The sequence below is a fragment of the Blennius ocellaris genome, assembly GCF_963422515.1.
Source record: "Blennius ocellaris genome assembly, chromosome: 5".
Taxonomy (NCBI): domain Eukaryota; kingdom Metazoa; phylum Chordata; class Actinopteri; order Blenniiformes; family Blenniidae; genus Blennius; species Blennius ocellaris.
Window position 1 is genome coordinate 27,090,356 of NC_137654.1, and position 21,465 is coordinate 27,111,820.

The following is a 21,465-nucleotide window of genomic DNA, read 5'->3' on the forward strand; positions in this document are numbered from 1 at the left end:
ACTATCCTAAAATAGTACGGTAAACAGAATATGAACACTGTTATTATTGATTTAAAAAAAGAGAATCCAAACTTCCAGGTGTTTCTGTTTAAAACAGACATGAATTGACTGACTGTCTGGGAGGAAAGGAAATTATTAAAACAAATAATTATTTCGTTTCATATTAAACTTAAATAAGAGTAGAATCCAGTCACAGATCAAAGATATAATTCTTTTTCTCTTTTTAATCTCCTGTGCTGTCAAACTGCTTGATAAATAAACGAGTGAACATTTCTTCTTTGGGTGCATTAATTCCTCACTTTCGTTGTTGCCTGCTTACCCCATTATTCTTTTTGAACGGTCGTGTCGAGCTCATGTGTTTTTGATAATAACTTAAAACTGGAAAGATCCTGTCACATCAGAGTTGTTTCTGAGAAACCAACAGTTGGACATCTCTGTTAATGTGTATGTATGTCTACGGTCTAACTTCTCTTTAGGAATGCCTGTATGTTTTGTTCTGGTTGCTGTGTATATAACCAACAACAGAAGACACAGTAGCTTGTACTGTAATCTGGGTGGAGCCCAGAGGCCCTTACTCAGCTTTTTATCAGTATGAAGACCTTCTCACGTTGACTCTCTACATGTGACAAGAGTCCTTCTCCTCCCGACAATGTTCAAACTGACCCGTTCCTCGTTTTAATGATTATGAGAACGATTCAGGTACAGTAGAACATTAAGAGCAGTGCAACAGTTAATCACACTGACGCTGCAAAATGTTTCCACCTCAAATAGATGAGTCATATAAATTCTATTCTATTCTATTCTATTCTATTCTATTCTATTCTATTCTATTCTATGCACAGTTAGCCTTCCAACCTTCCAATTTAAGTACAGAATGTGGCTACTTTTGCAAGCTCTGGTGATATCTGTGTGCCGGTACTGGAGAAGGTCCAGGGAACAGTTGGATTCCACTTTAGAGATGAGCCAGGGACGGGAGACTCAGCCAGAAAAAGACAGACTGTAAAGAATCAGAGAGGCTGGAACAGAAATCAACCTGCACACTGGTACATTCACTACCTGAAAACAACATTCATTACAAAAGGTATTATTCTTATCATTATTTGTATTATCTATACGTAAACATTGTAAATTGGCAAGTGTGATCTAACCTATAGGCTCAAGCAATAAGGTCAAAATGAGGAATAAGCTTTGTTATAAGATTTTGCATTAAATGCATTTCTTTGAAGGGCAGATTCAAATCATAAAACGAGTAAAACCATTTGTATGAGTTCCACTGATTGAAAGCCAAAGTCCAGGATCAAGACATTTCACAAAAATTAGAGTGACCTGTTGACCTCAAACATCTGGTCTTTGAATTTTCAACTGTGCAGAAAAAAAAGAGCATCTGGAGAAAATCCTCCCACAAAAATAACCCTGGTTTTCTCATCGTGATGTAAGACCGCGCCAGTGTGCACCCCCAGTTTTATTTATTTATTTATTTATTCTAATTCAATCATATTACAATATAATCTTTATTAATACCTATATTGTGCGGAACAAGGCAGAGGTTAATGAACTTGTAACTGAAAGATTGAGGATATATACAGTTATAATCAGAACTTGATACACTGCGTAAAAAATACATAGCTTTTTTTTTTTTTTTAATCTCACTTTGTGAAGTTAAGTCAGACTATGTTCGGTTTTAAGTAATGTAGATACCCAAAACATTTTCTATTTGTCAAACTCCACTATGATGAGAGAGGGAATTCCTTACAGATTATTTTTTTATTTTATTTTATTTTAAGTCAAGCTGAAACCTTGTTTATTCTAATCTGACTGAAAGCAGATTTTCAAGGAGCCTCACTGACCAGCAGTTGAAGGATAGAGTATTTGGAATTACGCCGAATAGCTCGTAGCACTTCTCGGCATGTAAACAAGTGTTTTTCAACCACTGTGCCTATAGTCAGGTGTGCCGTGGGAAATGATCCAATTTCACATATTTTTCAAAAAAAACATTTGTGTTGCAGAGTAATCATGTATAAATACTCTTCGCCAATAGATGGCAGCACAGAACTTTGTGGTTGGACTCTAAACTGAAAGACGTCAGTCTGGTTAATCACCACCACCTGCGGCTGCTCCCATCTTGTATCAAAGTACTGTGATGGAGAAGTTTTTGAAAAGGGAGGATTTGAACTCCGAACTAGACATGTTGGTGTTTGTCTGTCTTCTATTCCTGCCAGGATCTCATCCATCAGGCCCAGGTTTCACACTGAGTGGGAAAAAAAAAAAAAAAGAAATTGGGAAATACTTTTTTTTCTGTATTTATTTGATTCCTGTTGATAAAGCATTGATGAAAATGACTTTATATTGTTAATATAGGCTACAGACTTTCAAATGTTACCATTTCCGGGTGGTGGTGTGCCTCGAGATTTTTCCAAAGCAAAAAGTGTGCCTTGGCTCAAAAAAAGGTTGGAAAACACTGCTGTAAACCATAGATTTATTCACTTTTCATGTGTGTACACCAGGTGAAACCCCACCACCACCACCTCCACCACCACCTCCACCGGCTCAGGCTGCGTGATTCCCTGCTGTCACTTTAAGAGGCTCCGGCGCAGCGAGAGACGCAGTCGCCTCGTTTCAGTCTCCGCTCTTCGTGGCTGCAGGATGGACTCTCATCATCAGCACCAGCACCGGCTGCTCGTCCACCACCCGCCGGGGGCCGTCCGTTCGGGCAAGAGCCGAGGCTTTTCTCCGATGCGCAGCGTCCACCTGCCCGAACGGTATATATAGCGTTTCGCACGCGCTCTTCTCGCGCGCCCCGCATGCAGGCGCGTTTCTGCTTCACATCCAGAAAAAACCCAAAAACTGCTTCAGATCCTCACTGAGTCCAAACCGTATGTAGGACACAGCTGGGGGGGGGGGAGTGAATTTGTTGTCTGTTGGGCTGGTAAGTGGGTTTCTTTAGTGGGGGGGGGGAGTACCTGCTGGGGCGTTTTGGATGTCCTGCGTTTTTACGCGCGCGATCAGCTGCAGGAGAGTTTATTCGTGACTCTTTGCTTATCTAACAGCGCTTTATTGAGATAGAAAATGGGGACAGATGTGGGAGATCCTCTTATTTAATCCCTTAATGACAATTCAAGGACGTGGCGCATCATCCCCCTGTGTGGTGTGTTTATCCCGAAACGCCGTGGTGGGATGAGATCAGCTGCCTGCGAGTGCAGTTTCATCCTCCAGCTGTCGGATGCTCGCCTCCTCAATAAACACTCGTTCTCACACTTACGTAAGATGATTGCGTATTTCCCACCAGCGCTTGCCACTTGTTGCGCAGACAGAGGAGAGGGAGGTGTGCTCCTCCTGCCTCGTCGTCCTAGAAATTAAATATAGGACACAATGGGACGTTTGCTGCGTCTTTCTCTTCCCGCACAGTCTCAGGTCCGGTGCTCGTCTGCAGCCACTGAGGATTTATTGAGCAGCAGGTATATTTTTGGGCCTGGATCCGCAGGTTTCATTGGAACATTTTGTACTCAGCTTGGGTTTTTGCTGTTAAAAGGATATTTACATATTCCCATCATGTTTAGGCAGAGCTGTGACGAGGTCACTGGGTTCGTTTCAGTGAGAAGATTTTGAATAATACGAAATGAAAGAGGTTCTACATCTGTATGCATTATAGGTCGTTCTCTGTAGTATTTATAGCTACTGATAATCTATTTTGACTTCTTCTAATTTGTAATATGTCTACAACGGTATAATTGCTCACTACATACGCGGGGCTTTAAACAAACAAACAAACAAACAAACATTCAGGATGCAAATACAAGCTGAGGAAAATGAATAACAAATCAAAGTGTTACTCTCAAGCTTTCTCATTTAAGTTTGTGAATCATAAAATATATATATAACCTGAAATGTTATGATGTCTTCTGTACAAAGACTTTCAATTACTAAGCATGTTTTTTGTTTTTGCATAGTCAATCTTATTTATTTATTTGTGTATTCATTCATTCATTCATTTATCCATTTCTTCATTTATTTTCATAAGTAGCAATGTTGGTTTGTTTTTTTCAAACCTGATGTTCAACTGAAATCACATTTTTGAGTCATGATGACAAAATGTATCAAAATATCCCTCAAAGTTCAAAGAGCCACCCTTGTGGCTATCCCTCTGTGTCGACGAAAGGATGATGTGAACATGTAGTAAATTATCCCAAAACTGTTAGAGAAGTAGAAATGTATAGAAAAAGTAAGCGAACAATGTTCACAGTAATCTGGTCTCCAGGCAATAAGACAGTAAGATTGGATGGAAAACATTTTAGATAGGCCAGAAAGAGAGAGTACCAATTTACAACACAAGAAAATGTAGAGTTTTAAAATAAATTGAGTTGTAAAACCAATGCACAGTTTATCACATGAGAGAAATCAGGTTTGTTGATGTGGAGTTTCTGTGCAGGATGTTGAGGCTCCCTTTATTCGCAGGTTTTCTCCAGGTACCTCAGCTTCATGCTTGTTTAGTTGATTGGAGACTTTCTATCACTCGTATCTGTGTAATAGATGTTCTTACTTCCTGGCGAAGGCAGTTACGGCCGTCCTGTGAGGTAAACTGTCCGGCCCGGGAGTATTCAGCTAATGCAGCCCAAATGGTTTTTGGCCGTATCGTTTCCATCTATTTTTCCAAATAAATCGTCTCCACGGCACTTTAGGGACACTCATCAATTCATTGCAGGCGTTGCTGATGTGATTGATGCACGTCGTTTGTTTTAGTTTTGACAATTTTCTCTTGTCTGTTACTTTCTTCTTCTTTTGTTTTGTTTTTTTAGCTCAACATCTTATTGCTGCTGTAGAAAGAAGAAAAACAAAAGAAGGAATGAATAGGGTTGATTTATGTCATAAAGCTTTCACTTTCAAGTAAAGTCCTCTATTTAGCACCTATCAACAAGTGTCATACCGTTGGATGGGTTGATTGTCGGTTCATGGAGTCCAGTGACTAAACTTTACTACTTATTGTGATGCCAAATGTGTGTGTGGTGTGTGAGAGCTCTAATGTATAGGAAAATACATATCCACAGGTTTTAGTGTGGTCAAATCTAAACTAATCAGATTTGCGGATTAGATACTTCCTCACTCTCCAATAAATAATAATAAAAAAAATTTAGTACAAGACGGGGACGAGGGGTGAGGTGGGTCTTCCAAACAAACCTCCTTCTGCACATAATATTGCTTCTGTAGACGCTCTCAATTTCTACAATCTTGACTTACAGCACCGGTGATGACGAGTGTACTGAAACATTTTATAGCATGTATGTGATGACCGGTTCACGTGTTACAGCGACGACTCCCAGCAGAAAGACCAGACAATAACCCCAGCGACTCTTGACTCCGCCGGCCTCCAGACGTCAGGTCGCGTTTGTTTTACGACTCTTGACAGCAGTTAATGTGAGGCCTAATCGTGTTTGCGCGCAGCTCTGCAGACGGGGAGGAGGCACTGGAGCAGCTGCAGCGAGCTCACTGTGTGTCGTCTTTGTGCCGGCACAGAAAGAAGCTTTTATTTGCTGCTGCTGGACTCGACTCTTCACTGTCGGACCTCAAGTCGCTGGCCTCCGGCGAAGACAACCACAGGAGACACTTTCCTTCCTTTTGCTTTAGGGATTGTTTCAAAGAGTTTCTGTGATCTTTAAATTATCGTTTTGTTTCGTCGTTGGCTTGTTTGTGTCTGTGACAGTCCAGCAGTGAGGGCTGCCAGCGTCCCTCTATAGAGACCGCCGTGGAGAGGTTGGAGGTCACTTCGCACATCAATGTCTCTCACTCCGAGTCGAAAGCCCACCTCAGGTCAGCGCAGGTACTGTTCCTTTCCTCTCATGCGGTTTCTGCTCCCCCCCCTCCTGCCCCTCTCCCATCCAAAACACTTGTGGTTCAACAATGTCACATATTCAGTTCCCCCTCTGCAAGGCGCTCGGTGGGAACCGGCGGCGGCGGCGTACGATACGCCCACAGCGACACCTCCATCATTCACACCTACCCCGGGCGGGTCAAGGCAGCGGAGGGCAGCCCCACGGCACGGACGTATCCAGGGACACCCAGGTGAGACGCTGCCCGAGCATCTTCAAGTGGGTGGCACAAACATCAGGCTTTGAAAACCAAACCTGCGGTTTTCTGGGTGAAACGGTTTCGATGCAGCGGAGTTTGCCAAGTACAACGCCATGTGAGGACGGGGATGAAAGAAGGACAGGATTCCAGCTCCACACATTGTCCCTTTGTTTCCATGCTAAAAGTATGACTGCATTCACATGTCTCCAGTGGTGTAGTGGATCGCACACAGCCAGCATCCAGTCTGAGGCCCCATGATAATAACCTGAAGGGAGCAGGTATGGAAGATGGATGAATGTGTCCACGCAGAGCCGTTGGATGTAAACAGACGAGACAAGTTGCTGACGGCAGCTGAGTGTCTGAGCGAGCCGCGGCCCTCCGATGGACTGCTTGAGTTCCTGCAGGCGTCTGACCAGCTGAGGCTCCGGCAGCCCTTCAGCTCCATTTATGTAAACGGGGATATTATTAGAAGCGTGTTTTAATATAGGCGATTGCAATTCCTTCAACACCGTAAACCGCTTCTGAAGTAACCCCGGAGCTGAATCGACTATAAATCCGCAACAAATCTGTTAAAAAAAAAAAAAAAAAAACTTTTTTTAGTTTTAGACGATTCTAATTTAGTTTTTAAAAGGGGTCATATTATACAACTTTTCAACACTTTCACATGGTTTATTGCCCCCCAAAATCCAGCTTTTCCTCGATTTTCACCCATTTGAATGGATCATAGGAGCTGCATTCAGAATCTGCTGTGTCTGTGTGAGCTGGACTGGCTCCGCCCATCTTGGGGAGAGAAGGAAGTACTTCCTCTCGTGGTGTCATGTGCCAGAGCGGCGCTGTCTAAATGTGGGAGGAGTCAAAGGAAGGACCTACCTTGCATAATATGGTCCCTTTAAGGCTTTTGGAACTAACCAAGGACCACAGATGAAAACAAGCCAGTTCTGATACTCAGACGTTTAGTTTGCGTGTTGATTGATGACTTCTGCCCCCTCCCCCTCCCCCATCACATTCAGGCGTCAAGCAAAACACACATCCTGCAGTGACAACCATGGGATCAGGCCGCCGACCCCGGAGCAGTACCTCACACCCCTTCAGCAGAAGGAGGTGTGTATACGACACCTGCGAGCCCGGCTGAGGGAGAACGTGGAGCGCCTACAACACAGGTGACGCTGGGTTTCTCGCTTAAATCTCGATCGCCGAGTTTTACCCTTAAAGTGACAGTGTCTCCATTCCGTGATCTTTTCTGCTCTGCCAGGGACTGCGAAATAGGCGAGCTGAGGACCCAGCTGTACCGGATGCAGGAGGACTGGATAGAAGAGGAATGCCACCGGGTGGAGGCCCAGTTGGCCCTGAAGGAGGCGCGCAGGGAGATCCAGCACCTTCAGGAGGTTGTCGAGTCCGTCAAGACCAATCTGGGTGTCCGTGACCAAGACCCCCACGACCACAAGCCATACTCAGGGTTACACGGAGCTCGACCGGGGGGCAGGTCTCGCTCCTGCGGCTGCTCCCCAGCCAGCACTTTAAGCCGCGGCACCGCCCACACCCGCCGGAGCAGCGAGGCCCTGCAGCTGGAGCGAGGCCCCGGCACTCCCGAGCCGAGCGGAGGCCCCCGCCCCGCCGCCGGACAGACCCACCTGCTGCTGGAGGCGGCCCTCCTGTCACAACCGCCGCCCCCACAGGGCCACATCCGAGCGCCGCTGTCCGTGCCGCGCTCCGCCACCTACGAGCGGCTGTGCAGCGGCGGCGCCGTGCTGCCAGTTTCTCACTCCTGCCACACGCTCAGTAGCAGCTGCAGGTGCAGTGGACACGCCTACCTCCCCCATCATCACCTGTTCCTGCACTTACCTCAGGAGGAGCCCCCGGCGGCGGCGGCGGCCAGCACGCCCCCGGCCCCTGCCCCCGCCACCGAGTCTAACCCCGTCCCGGTTCCCGCTGCGGGGAAGAAGCCAGAGGTGCGCTCTCAGGCGTGCAGCCCCACCATGAGCTGGCTGTGCGAGGAGAGCGCCGCCGAGCAGCTGAGCGTCATTTCCTCGCCCGCACTGGACGTCACCCCCCCGGGCCCGCCGCCCCCGTCGTCCTCGCTGCCCCCCCTGTCCCCTCTCGAGCTCCCCCGCGGCGCAGGCCCGCTCCCTCCTGACAAACACGACGAGGCAACGGAGACGCCGCGGACCCGCCAGCCGCAGCCCGCGGCCCCTCCCCCGGCGAGGCAGGAAGCCACCGTCCTGGAGCTCCGCGACGACAACGGCGAGGAAAGCGAAGGGGCCGGCGACCGCTCGACGCAGCGCTGCCACTGGAGCCGCTACTTCCTGGTCGACCTGTTAGCCGTGGCGATGCCGGTGGTCCCGACCATGGCGTGGCTGTGCAGAGGGGCGCCACATGATGTCATGCCCCCCTATCACATCGGGTCCCTGCTGAGGGGCTGCTGCGCCGTCGCCCTCCACTCGCTGCGCCGTCAGGGCGCCGGGCGGAGACGCCGGCCCGCCAGCATGAACGGCGCCACGTCCATCTGACGCCCTCAGACCTCCGCGGGCGCAACGCCGGCCGGGTTAACGCAGTCTGGTCGCAGCCGGGAGTTAGATTTCTCTCTTATGGTCTTTATATTTTACATAAAGCCCCTTGTGATTCTATAGCAACGCTTTGGCCCCGAGAGGACAAAGGATTAGTTGTACGTCGAATACTTTCCTTATTGATATATCTTTACTGCTCCTGCCTGCAGTTTAAATGGTCTTTAATGCAAAATGCATGTGACCCAGTTTGTTTGGGTTCTTCTGCTTGCGTCAGAAACACGATTCTTTCTTTCTTTTCTTAAACGAGCAATCAGGGCATAAGCCGCTTCTCTTTTTTTAACGACCATGTTTGAGAGATTACTCGCGAGGAATGGACTATAAGTCACGATGAGGAAATGATTCCGCTGCACAAAATCAGAAATATAAATCAAAAAGCAATGCAACATACTGCTTGTGGGCGTGGGAAAAGGAACCGACGGCGACTAATTTCAATTTGATGTCATGGAGGCCTGAAACCTGCGGCGCAGAAATGTGACGCTGAAGCAAAACGCAGAAGGTTACGTACGTTTGTGTTTGCTGGATTCACTCATTGATGTAAAAACGCTTCACGGCAATCAATCACTCCCTTCAGATGGTGCCATTTTTGTAAACTACATGCATTTGCGTCATGAGCAGCAGAGCAGAGAAATGGAGAGAAAAAAAAATCTACCAAACATACAAAACTGTGCCAGCGGCTGCCTCGAGCGACTGAAGCTCCTGCTTTTCAAATTCTAGAAAAAAACAATACATGTGAATCTCTCTATTTTGAATACAAGTTCAGTTCTGCGCTCAGAGCAAATAAAGATCAATAAATGTTATGGCTTATTATAGAAATTTAGAAAAATTAGACAATTATCATGTCTTTCAAGGTTAAGATTTTAAGACTTGGACGAGGATGTGCAGCGACGTACTGGTTCTCCCTCTGCCTGTGTGGTGGATTTTTTTTTTTTAGTTTGGCTGTTGTTTCCTCCCAGTCCAAAATCAGGCCCCGACTTCAGATGACGGGTCTGTTCTTTCCTTTGAACGTCACCGGATGTGCTGAAGCTGAATAAAGCACGACGGAAGACAGATGGGAGGGGAAACCAAAAAAAAAGGCTAAAACATTTGATTTGTTTGTAATAAATGTAAAATATATAGATATTTCGTTAAATTCTAAAAAGAAATAACCTTTAACGCTTTTTTTTTTTTTAGCATCTTCGTACTTCAGACATCACATCAACCTAATGACACGAGACGATTGCACAAGGTCTGCTGCTCATCCCACTAATGCATGTTCCAGGCACAATTTGAAGGGGAAATAAGTCTTGCAACAGAGTAGGATTTAATTCCAAGAAGCTTTGTTACAAAAAAAACAAACAAATAATCCACCAAACATGACAGTCTCTACTTTCTGTGTTACCTTGAATCCGTCTCCATGTTTTCCTCGTGGTTGCGAATCGAATGTAACGATATTTATGAATGAACTCCTTGAACGTCGCTTTTATGAGTTTTCGGGTCGCAGGACTTTGCTTCTAAAGCCACACAACTCTCTCGATGTCTGTAAGAAAAAGACTTGGACCATTGCAACAAACCCCAATGTTTCCTGTCCCCTTGAGAAATAAAACATGCTTGTTTTCAGGTTGGTTTTTTTTCCTCCTCATTTTATTAATCAGTGTGCTGCGGAGACCATCAATTCTCGATTCATGAATCGGCGTAAATGACGTGAAGCAGTGACGTACGATGAATCGAGTGAAGGAAAAATAGCTGCTTTTATTAAATTAACTCTTTCGATGCGTTTTTTTTTTTAAGTAAGCCACAGATCATCACACCTTTTTTTCAACAAAGACAAAACCTTTATCTCACAACATCTCTTTTTTTTTTTTTTTTTTTTCCTTTTGGCCCACAAATCAAATAAGTGTGCAGCAGTGAACGTTACAGCAATAAAATCATTTATCTCATAAACGAAGAAATGATGCTGCAAGAACAAACAAATATTTCATCTGCAGAGAACCGTAGGCAAATCATGGCGAGGATGTGCTTGTGATTTGTGAAACCCTGCTTAACAATATATTCAGTACATTTTTCTTTCCAAATCCGGCCCATTAACAAGTATCACAAAAGGTTATCCATAGAGCTATTCACCTTTTCTAACAATTTGTTCTGCTTTTCTTTTTTTAAAATTCAACACAATTCATTACCTGCAATCAAACACAAATTTACTCTAAAGGCCACGAAGCCACAGGAATGAGACTGATTCAGTACTTACGACGCTTTTCTCTTCTTTTTTTTCTAAAACATGGTTGTGATGACATATTTTGTGAGTCAATTTTCAGTCGAGTAAAAAAAAAAAAAACCATCACAATAAAAATACATAGCAGAATATGGAAAAGTAAATGGGTGGGATGGCCTATGAGTTATTACTGTATAGAGTCTAAAGTATAGCATGAAGGAAAAAAGTTTAAAGCAAGTGACGTAACACAATTTGTATCTAAATGGGGGCGGGGCTAGTGAAGCTATAGACATAGGTCCTATGCAGGAATCAAGGGCAGGAATCATGTGTTAACGTTTTTCCTCCATGTTCCCAAGATAGGAGTCAACCTGAGGAGAAAACAAAAACACAAACACGGCCTTTGAGTGCGGCGGATAATGAGACATTCAGACCAAAATCTTGTTATGTCTATACCATCTAATCCCCACACACACACAACAGCCAAACAAACAAACACACAAACAACCCAGAACCAGTAATCGCTGTGCGAAACCATGCAGCCTCTCACCCTGAAAATTTGAGTGGAATTAAACAAAGCTGAGTGCACACGTTTCAGGCTTCCAGGCTGAGCAGCTCCACGTCGAAGGTGAGAGTGGCGTGGGGCGGGATGACCCCCGGGTGACCTTTGGCGCCGTAGGCGTAGTCCGGCGAGCAGATGAGCTTTGCCCGCTGGCCCACGCTCAACTGTGGAGGAGAGGGGAAACTTCAGCGCGTCAAGATATCGCTTTCAAAACTTTTCCTTCGGCCACCTGGAGAAAATCCAAGCAGGTACAGCCGAGAAGCCGAGGCGGGATATAAACGGCGCGCCGGCATTTTCGCGGCGGGAACTGTCGCTGCTCAGCGAGAACGCCAGGGCGTCAAACATCACGGGACCGCTTTGCCTTCGCGCGCTCATTATTTCCGGCAGCTCCCCGCACTGCGATACAATCTGGTGCAATGTGACGGTGCTAAAATAACGTGTGCGTGACGACTTCTGGTCAGTCTGAATCTCAAAAAAAAAAAAAAAAAAAAAAAAAAGTGGGATTCTGTAAATAATGAAGTGTTACATTGAACTTCACAATTCATAGCTGCAATGTTCCGAAGCGACTGATGAGAAATGGATCCCTGCACACGTTATACGTTTTCATTTCAGTCTTATTTAAGCCTTAGGCTTTTCATGCACATCAACTGACTGCTGAAGATTCATTAAATGCTTTTCAATCATGGGAGGAAGTTGTGGTAGGAGAAGGGAAAAAAAAAAAAAAAAAAAAACCCAGACAGACACACGAGGAAGAGACAGGGGCATCGACCTGGAAATAAACGCAGATCTTGCTGCGAGGCGACAGTCCAAATCACTGTGCCACCACACCCAAGAGCCTTCATATCACTTCACTTGCACGTGAACCAACATGATATGTTAAAACAAAAAATCAGCAAGATAAGTACTGTGTATTAAAACACGACCTGAACGGAATTGTATTGATATTATGCAAGCAAACTGATTGAATCAGACACATTGCACCGAATTATGGAGAAATTATAAACTGGCACTTGCATCTAAATGCAAACGTTCCTTCTCACCTGGGCGACTCCCTCATCCCAGCCGCGGATCACCTCCTGGTGTCCGATCTTGAACTTGAACGGCTTCCCCCTGCTCCTCGAAGAGTCAAACACCTTCCCGTCATCCAGGGTGCCTGAAAAACAAAACAACAACCCCGAGGAATTACATTAAATAATCAAGTAGAATTGGAATAAAACCCGGATGAGGTTGAACAAGCCTGTTGCCACATAATGAACATTATGGGGTACTCGTCTCCAAGAGTGTCACTTAGTTAATAAATTGTGTAACAATGAAAAGGAGAGCAAACGGAGAGAGTAAACTACAGGTCTCTTCCAAGTTCTTACGGGGATCTTAAAGCAGAAGTATGATGAATAACAACTTCCACATCAAGCACATCATTTTATCATATTTTCTGATCCTTATGGTGACGTACCATCCTTAGATTGGAAGAAATGTAAAAGAAACATGAGAGAATAGGGCAGTGAAGCCAAACAGCAGCAGACACACCCGCACTCTCCAACACAATAATGGACAGGATGCCAGATCTGCTCCTCATTCAACCAACTAACCTTTTAATGCTGCTTCTCCCCCCCCCCCCAAACCATTTATTTGATATAATCTCAGAACAGGCCCCTGTCTCTCTCTCTAATCGCCTCCAAACAGGCTCCCAGACCACAGGTTGACAAACCACCGGACGATCATGACCTTCTCTGTCTCACTGAGTCCTCGAGAAGGAAACAGGAGTTCAGCGAAAAGGTGGAAGCTCTTCCTGGATGTGAACAGCGTCCTCCAGCAGCCACCAGACCAGCCAGAGTAACGAGTAACGAATCCATTTCAGGCTCCGCAATCACAGCCCCGTTACTAACTATAACACAGTGATTACACCCGTTGCTACCAAAAATGATGACGTCACGTGACTAAAAATAACCTTTCGGGGGTCTAATATGGATATTAGTGATGAGGAATGTCACTTTTATCTGCGCGAGCCCAAAGCTAGCGTTAGCCACTTAGCCTCCATTAGCTATGACACCAATTCGCAAGGTAGATCCTCTGTCCATTCTGATGAAAACGAACCATATCCGACCAAACTGTGCCGACAGTCACACACATACGCGACTAATCCCGCCGGTATGATATTATCTTGATGCTAGAAGACTCGGTGTGTGAATCGGTAGTCGGTTAACGGATGTTAGCTGCGATGCTAACACCCGCAGTCGCAGTTAGCCGCAGCACAGCGTCCGGTTTCTCACACATTTCACACACAATCCGCTAAAAAGGACAGACAGGAGACGTGGAGTCGACACGAATTAAATAAATAATAATAATTAAAAAGCCGTCCCGAGCTCCGCACTCACCGACATAGTGCACCACGACGCGCTGCCCCTTCTTAGGAAACGTCTGTCCTGTAAAAAAGGACGAAAAGAAAAATCAGAAATGTGGTGTAAAATAAAAATTAAAAAAAAGAAAGAAAAAAAAGCACATTAAATACAGATCAAACATTGAGCTTTTACACAAAACGAGTAATTCTTACCGTCGCCCGGAGATATCTTCTCGATTTCTACTCCCATTTTCGCTCTGCGGTGCTCTGCTCTTCCTCTCGACCACCTACAATACGAGTAGAGGAGGAAGGAGGGAGGAGGCAAGGAGGAAGGAAGGAGGAGGGAGGATGGGAGGAGCGAGGAGGGAGGAGGCAAGGAGACAGGAAGCAAGGGGGAGGAGACAGGAGGGAGGAGGCAGGAAACAAGGATAGAGGAGGCAGGAAACAAGGAAGGAGGAGGCAAGGAGGGAGGTGGAAGGAGGCAAGGGGACAGGAAACAAGGGAGGAGGAGGAAAGGAGACAGGAAACAAGGAGGGAGGAGGTAGGAAGCAAGGAGACAGGACATATGAGGCAAGGAGGCAGGAAGCTAGGAGGGAGGAGGCGGCAGGAGGAGTCAAGAGGCAGGAAACAAGGAAGGAGAAGTCAAGGAAATGGGAGACAGGAAGCAAGGAGGCAGGAGGAGGTAAGGAGGCAGGAGACAAAGAGACAGGAGGCAAGTTGTGTTTGTACTGTGCTCTATAAATTTTTGCCTTGCCTTGCCTTGCCTTGCATGAAGAGAGCAGGAGGAGACATAAGGCAAGGAGGCAGGATGGAGGCGGTAGGGGTGGAAGAAAATCCACCAATTGACCTGCACCACATCACATATGTTATTTTCAGGTGAAAAATATTCACCTCAGCACTGAAAATCAAGAAACAAGAAACATTTTTCACAGTTTCTCTTTGTGAGGAAAAATGAAAACATGAACACGACTCAGAACGTTCTGGATCAGAGGCTTGAGGCTTCGCCCCTTATTTGTACAAAAATCCCACATACGTAGATGGCAATGAAGTCCATAAATCCATGAATCAGACTTGTGATCTAAATCTCTGAGAATCTTTCTGTTAATTCTGGTCATTGTAATTAATTTAACTATTAATACAGATCCCTTATTAACTGGTTAGTATATCTTATGAGACTGATATAACTGAATTGGCTATCAGTTCCCATTAAACAGGTGGAGCTCCGAGTTATCTGATATAGATCAGATTAAATTTTCATTAACATCTTTGATAATTATTAATCACTACTGATAGCCAAACTGCCAAACGCAACATAGATGGTACCTCGTGATCCTTATGAGGTAAGAAATCCCTACACATGTAACTGTAACAAAGACTAATTGAAATGATAAAAATAAGTTTGAGCCCAATCCATAAATTTCTCTTATTTTGAAACAACAAATTTATACAAGCTCTTTTCCCAAATCCACAACTGCAGTTTCCCCGGGACAAATGTGATTTTCATTACTCAGTAATGATCAATGTTAATATAATCATAACTGCATTATGTAACATGTATTGTGTAAATATAGGGACATGCTTTTTATGATCAAATATCTCAGATCCGTGTAATTTAAGACCGCTTCACCATATTTCCATATCCTAACCCGAGAGTTACTGAAGTTTACCTTTATAGCCAATAATATATTGTAGTTATCAATAAAGTAAAACTTGATGTTCAGAGTTTCATAATCTGGAACTGGAACGCATCAGATCCACCTGAACGCTGCAGCGGTTATATATCGTTTTCACTTTCTCCCTCAATAAATTTAGTTGACGTTGTTCAAAACGCCAAATAACATCTTGTTTCTCACCCCGTCTGACTTCTTATTCGTTTTGTTCCCATAGTACCTTATATAATCACAACGTGGCGATATGTGGGTGTTCGCTGAGCCGAAACCTCAAAAATAAAGCTTACGTGAACCTCTTGATGGAAAAAAAACCAACAGAAAACCAGCCCATAAAGCCATGCAACAAACCAAACCTGGTCTGAATGGAGCCAGAAACAGTAACATAATCAAATCTTTCCATTATTTATAAATCCACAGAGCTGCAGGCACACAGCGGACAATACATCCACACATGAATCCAAAGGAATATATTATGAATATTCAGAATATTTATTACAACCAAAGCATAATAAATCAGTAATGTAGTAAGAAAAACCCCCCCAAAAAACACACAGACGTGTGTATAGAGTTACATGACTTTTTATCTGAATCATGTTACATTGATTTATTTCCATTCAATTACAAGTAAAAGTAAAAAAAAACACTTAAGCTATTTTCTATAAAACTACTGAATGCATTAGTTAATTATGAGCCTCATTTAGTTATCAATGGCAGGCTGAGGATTAATATTCAGTTCTCATGAATGAAATATCTACGATTGAAGGTCATTTCATAAATTTATTGGCTGCAGCAACGCAGATCGATAATAATTCAAAGTGTGGGTGTACTCAGTATCGATGCAGGATTTTAAAAGAAGAGAGGTAGTTTATTTGTACTCAAGTATGACTAAAATGATATACTGGTAAAAAAAAAACATAAAAGTAGAAGTTCCTAAAAAAAACCCAACATAATTACAGTTGTTGGTTCTTAATTTAACCCGTCAAGATGAGAAAATGAGATCATTTTAAGGGTTTTTATGACATGAATATTAAAAAAAATAATACAGCAAACACAGATATCAGTGTTGAGCCTGTTTGTGAAATAGTTTATTTAATTCTTCATTTGTGAGCCGTTCTTTAAACCCACGACACTTTGGATTTCAGGTGTGAGCCTGCCGACGCCACGCCGCCTTTGCACCTTCCAGCTCCTCCCGGCCGATGCCGGCGGCCGAGTATCCCTTCGTCACGTCGGGGTCGGCTGCTCGTTCCTCCGGAGCTCCTTAGTGCTTCGGAGCAAACAAACCCCGAGGAGCACTTTTCACGCCGATCGCGTCTCGAGGAGGAATCAGACGCGACGTCAGCATGCGGATGCAGCTGGATGGTCGACAGCTCTACGCTCCCCACTGGGTTGGATGATGATGATGATGATGAAGGACATGTTGCAATTTCTGGGCTGAAAGAAAATGCAATTAAAATGACAAATTGTCTCCACTTTAGTTAAATAGATTCATTCATTTTGTTATCTTTTTTATTTTAATTTCAGCTTTTGCACCACCGGTAAATAGGAAATAGCCTACATAGAGACGAGGGGGGAAATAATTTGATTTATTCCATTTAATGAGGTATAAACCAGAACAAAACAGGTGCTCAGTAATAATCGCGGATGAGAAAGTAAGCGAGAACTTCTACCGGCGGCTACCGGTTGTGATTGTAGCTGCATACACGTCGAGGCAGCCGTTTCCTCGGTTCAGGTCTTTGTTCGGAGCCGACCTGAGATTAGTTCCGCTATCTTTAGATTGAGGTAAAAATGAGCTCCGGTGAGACGAAAGAAAATGGTCAAACGACTCAACCAAGATTAGATAAGATAGTAAAAGATGGATTATTAGAATAGGCGCACGTTGAAGAAAAGATTAAATAAGATGACGTGACATAAATAGAGTTCAGATAAAACAAGCAATGTTAAAATACAATAGCGACTCGTAATGTCAAGCTGGAATAAGATAAGTGAAGGAGATTAAAACTACTAGCTGTCATATTTGGTATTACTGGACTCAGGCCATCGTTTTAGACTCGAGATAGAAGTATGACTATGTTCCAGTGGTTTGATTTCTTTGGACATGTTCTCGCAGGCAGGATGCGACTTAAAGCAGATGAATCAGGTCAACTGGACTCGGTTATTTGTCCGTGAAGACGTTTTCAAGCCAACTGGCCTTCCAAGACACACAAACAAGTCCATTTCCACTGATTCTTCGGCTCTGAGGCTGTTTTTATTGGTTGTCGGTGGCAGTTTTCACAGATTTCAGACACATTTCTTCAGTTTGCAAAATGGTGACATGTGTCAAAATAGGTCCTACAGCTTTTAGGCAAGTACAAAAAAAAAAAAAAAAAATCACGATTGCTCATCTATTGTCTGGGACAGACCAAAATTGCAAAAGGTTTAGCAGCCATTGCAGGACTTAAGGGATTTACTGATAACATCTTAGTAACAGAAACCACAGCACACCTGCAGAGTTCAGTATCAGGCAGGTGGTCTTAACGTTACCGCCGGTCATCGTATGACAAGGATTTCAAATATCCTCACTGTTTAATTCGGCCCGGGGACGCAAGGAACTCTGCTGAGACGTGATCTGTGTACAAATTACACACTGCCTTCAGAAAGGACAGTTGTGACGGGAATTGGACTTGAAGCATGAAGGCATGCGTTTCCCTCCGGTGGTGGAAACGTTGTCAAGGTTAGTGTCACATTTGTTTTGGTTGCTATGATCGCAGCAGGAACAGGGGAGTGAAAATGTTACACATCCATGTCAGGATCTGTGTGTAGGAAGGAGCTCGAGTGGGAAAAGGTGCATGTTGCTCTCGAGCTTTATGAGTTGAAGGAGTTTAGAAAGGCTTTGTGATTGGATCTGTCAAAGAGGACGAGTCAGTCAGAAAAAAAATAAAGCTTCTTACTGGAGTGGTTCCCGTGGCTGCGGGCTTTGCCTCTCGTTGATCGGGTAGGAGCGGAAAAACGCCATCCCTACCAGCAGAAGAGCGACGGGAACTGGCGAGAACAGCAGAATCAGAGCCAGGACCGCTCTGTCGTCATGGTTACACGCACCTGCTCTGTAGCCCACGAACCTGCCGACGAGGAGGACGACACGGAATGTGACAGGCCGAGTGATTCACACACACTCACACTCACACACACACGCACACACACACAACTTAACCACGGCCTGAGCTGGCAGCGTGACTCACTGTAAGGTCACGGTTGAGAGTCCGACGGCGAGGCCTCCCGCCAGCTTGTTGCAGAAAGCGTAGCAAGAGAAAAACAGAGGTTCCAGGCCTTTACAGGACGGGTGGCGCTCTACAAAGTCGTCCACCACATCCGGGAGCATTGACCTGCGTCAAACACACACACACACACACACACACACTGACAGTTCACTCTGACGTCTCGTACGTCCAAACCGCATGTCAGCTTTAATGAGGACGTCTCATGAGTCAACAAGATGCCGGAATATTCTTCGCTGGCCGCGGTCGGACGGAGGCGACGTGAATGTTTAATGTGCAGCACATTCACTTGTGACACTGATCACATGTGACAGCAGGAAGGCCTCTGAAAGGACTGAGAACTCTGTGTCCGGGCCGGTGTTATGCCAAGTTCTGCATGACTGCTGAACCACCCCCCCCCCCCCCCCCCCACCCCCCCTCCCTCCTTCCCTACAGCAGTTAAAGACACTGGGTTTTAATGATGGATGACACAGTTACAGAGGATGGTTGGCTCCAAATGAAAACCTTTAACATTCTCTCAAAGAAAAATATTTCTGTAACTTTTTAATAAAATAGACCTGAAGTCTCTAAACTAGAATCTCAGTCTTTAACGTTCACTCAATCTGGACACTGGACATGTGACCTGGACTGAAATGTCTAAAACTGGACTGTAAATCTTTAAAGTATATCAAGATTCTTGTAAATATCTTTTTTTTTAAAACATACCTGGCACTTCACAGACACATTCTTTATTCCAGAAAGGAGAACTTTCACACTTTTAAATTACTTTTAACCAAACTATTTTGGAAGCACTCCAAACAGCAGTTGTAAACACATTTATTAGACTTAGACTCTTTAATTCTGACCGAGGCTCTTTAAACTAAGCACTTTCAATAGTAGGCAAAGTGTAAAAGTGGCAAAAACAAAAAAAACAAAAAACGAAAAACATCCACACAACAACAGGCATTTAAGGTTGGTTGAAGACACTAGTTTTGCCTGCAGATGTGAATGTGAGTTTGGCTGTTACTCCCTCGCAGCCCTGAACTGAATAAAACGGTACAGACGTTGGCCGGGCGGTCTGTTTTCAGGTCGTTCTCAATATATCACCGCACATTTTATTGACCACAAGACGGTGGGAATCAATAACCCGGTTTCTTCCACCACTGCAACTCTCTGCAGCGAGGCAGAGCGGCGGGGGAGTGACTCACCAGGGCAACAAGAATATTGTCGCCACGCTGAATCCCATCAGAGTGCACATGCTCATGAAGACTGGCAGGTTCCCGGGAAAGCAGGCCACGATAATCACCGCGGGGATGAAAAGCTGCGATGGACACAGACACGGAGAAATTCACTCACAGCGTGGATTTTCAATTTCGACGAAATGACGTGAATCCCTGCTTTTCTCACTGAGAGTCCGATGAGAACGGTGGCCTTTTTCCCAATTCTCAGAAGCACTATCTGCCACAGGGGAACCGCTACTGAGGCAGAAACCTGCGTAAAGGTAATAGTCACTTCGCTTATAACTGAAATGAAGCTGCCGAATTGCTGTGAAGAAAAGGAAAACATCCAGTTTGTTAGTTGCGTTTTTTATTATAATTTTTTTTTTTTTTACCAGTAAAACCAACAGGAGCTGTTGAAAGTGTTCTCCAAGCCCGGCTGCATGGCTGCAAAACAGCGCAAAATTACCCAAGGACATCTGAGACAAAGCAGATGGGGAAAGAAAACATCTGTTATTAGATGCACTCATGGCTCTTGTAAAGTGCGGAGATGTTCAGTACGGCGGCATTTCGCAGTTCCTGCGTGTTGGATTTCGGGAGCGATCGTGCAGGCCAGAGGGCCCTTCAGTATTATATAATGAATCTCTTGCTATCTAATTCTGATCGTGAAGAGGCAGGGCTCTGCATCAATCCCATGGATTTCTGCAGGAAAGGTCCCTGAATCCAATAACTAGTCATCATCACACGCCTCTGCATGGAGCGATTAAAGGTTGTTGTGTTTAAAACATGGTCAGGTGACCTGAAGATCTATGGATGGACGCTGCTGGTGAGAGGACTGCAGTAACAGTAACTCTGACCTGAAACGCGAATGCACTGAACACAAAGCCGAGGACCAGCCTCTGATAGGGAACATGGCGGATCAGCGTCTTCAGCGAGGTCAGATAGGACGGCCGGTCTTTGTCGTCCGAGCAGAGAAGACCTGAAACAGAACGCGGACACTTAAGAGTAAAAGACAACGAGCACGTGTGAGACTTAAACCACCAGCAGTGCTTGGAGTGAGTCTTTGATTCTTTTGGCTGATTTGAAAGTTTGTTTCTACAAATGGACAAACAATGTCGAGGAATTTGTTACCGTTTGGTACTTTAAAGGTATTTTGTGTTCTGTTGTTGAAAATGACCTTGTTTTTCAAACTTTCTTGATGTAGTTTTTGGGATCGTAATATATACAAATGTGTGTATATATACATATTATGTCATTTATTAAATTTTTTTTAAATTTAATTTAATTTAATTTAATTTAATTTAATTTAATTTAATTTTGTATTTATTTATTTTTCTTTCAAAAATGTAGGGTTATTTAATGACTCTTTTTTTTGCTGTGTGTATATATCTTCTGCAAATAAAGTCATTTTGAAAAATCGCAAAAAAAAATTCTTCTTCTTCTGAGATGAATTGATATAATTGTTCGTGTCCACTAGTTGTGGATGTGTCACAGTACAGCTGTGCAGACTCTGATTCTGATTCTGATTCTGAGAAAGACACTAAACAAACAAAACAAAACAAAAAAAACGAGAGTGGGTATCGATGGATGAATGGATGGTGTTGTAGAATATCTAAGATCTGTTTGATTTCTTTGATCT

At 44.3% G+C, this 21,465-nt stretch overlaps 3 protein-coding genes across 3 annotated transcripts in view; 1 reads left to right on the forward strand and 2 right to left on the reverse strand.

Annotated features, from left to right (window-relative positions):
• Positions 1-5,768: 5,768 nt before the first annotated feature.
• snpha (syntaphilin a) lies at positions 5,769-8,567 on the forward strand (the record flags this gene model as incomplete). Its single annotated transcript, XM_080496766.1, has 4 exons — positions 5,769-5,812; positions 5,923-6,054; positions 7,071-7,220; positions 7,313-8,567. 4 exons carry the CDS (start codon positions 5,769-5,771, stop codon positions 8,565-8,567), a joined length of 1,581 nt encoding a protein of 526 aa, XP_080352892.1.
• Positions 8,568-10,332: 1,765 nt separating this feature from the next.
• Positions 10,333-14,032, reverse strand: fkbp1aa (FKBP prolyl isomerase 1Aa). Its single transcript, XM_080496397.1, has 5 exons — positions 13,923-14,032; positions 13,747-13,794; positions 12,412-12,524; positions 11,360-11,535; positions 10,333-11,180 (listed from the first exon to the last, which is right to left on the reverse strand). The coding sequence occupies exons 1-4, from the start codon at positions 13,957-13,959 to the stop codon at positions 11,404-11,406; spliced, it is 330 nt and encodes a 109-aa protein (XP_080352523.1). The 5' UTR covers positions 13,960-14,032; the 3' UTR covers positions 10,333-11,180; positions 11,360-11,403.
• Positions 14,033-16,600: 2,568 nt separating this feature from the next.
• The window catches only part of mfsd2al2 (major facilitator superfamily domain containing 2a-like 2), a gene marked incomplete at both ends in the record, with an annotated part of 10,390 nt that continues 5,525 nt past the window's right edge, over positions 16,601-21,465 (reverse strand). Inside the window, 7 exons of the mRNA XM_080496957.1 lie at positions 16,601-16,643; positions 18,307-18,474; positions 18,595-18,738; positions 19,818-19,930; positions 20,017-20,100; positions 20,222-20,305; positions 20,684-20,805. Of these exons, the coding sequence (XP_080353083.1) occupies positions 16,601-16,643; positions 18,307-18,474; positions 18,595-18,738; positions 19,818-19,930; positions 20,017-20,100; positions 20,222-20,305; positions 20,684-20,805 (758 nt within the window). The remainder of the gene's footprint in view (positions 16,644-18,306; positions 18,475-18,594; positions 18,739-19,817; positions 19,931-20,016; positions 20,101-20,221; positions 20,306-20,683; positions 20,806-21,465) is intronic.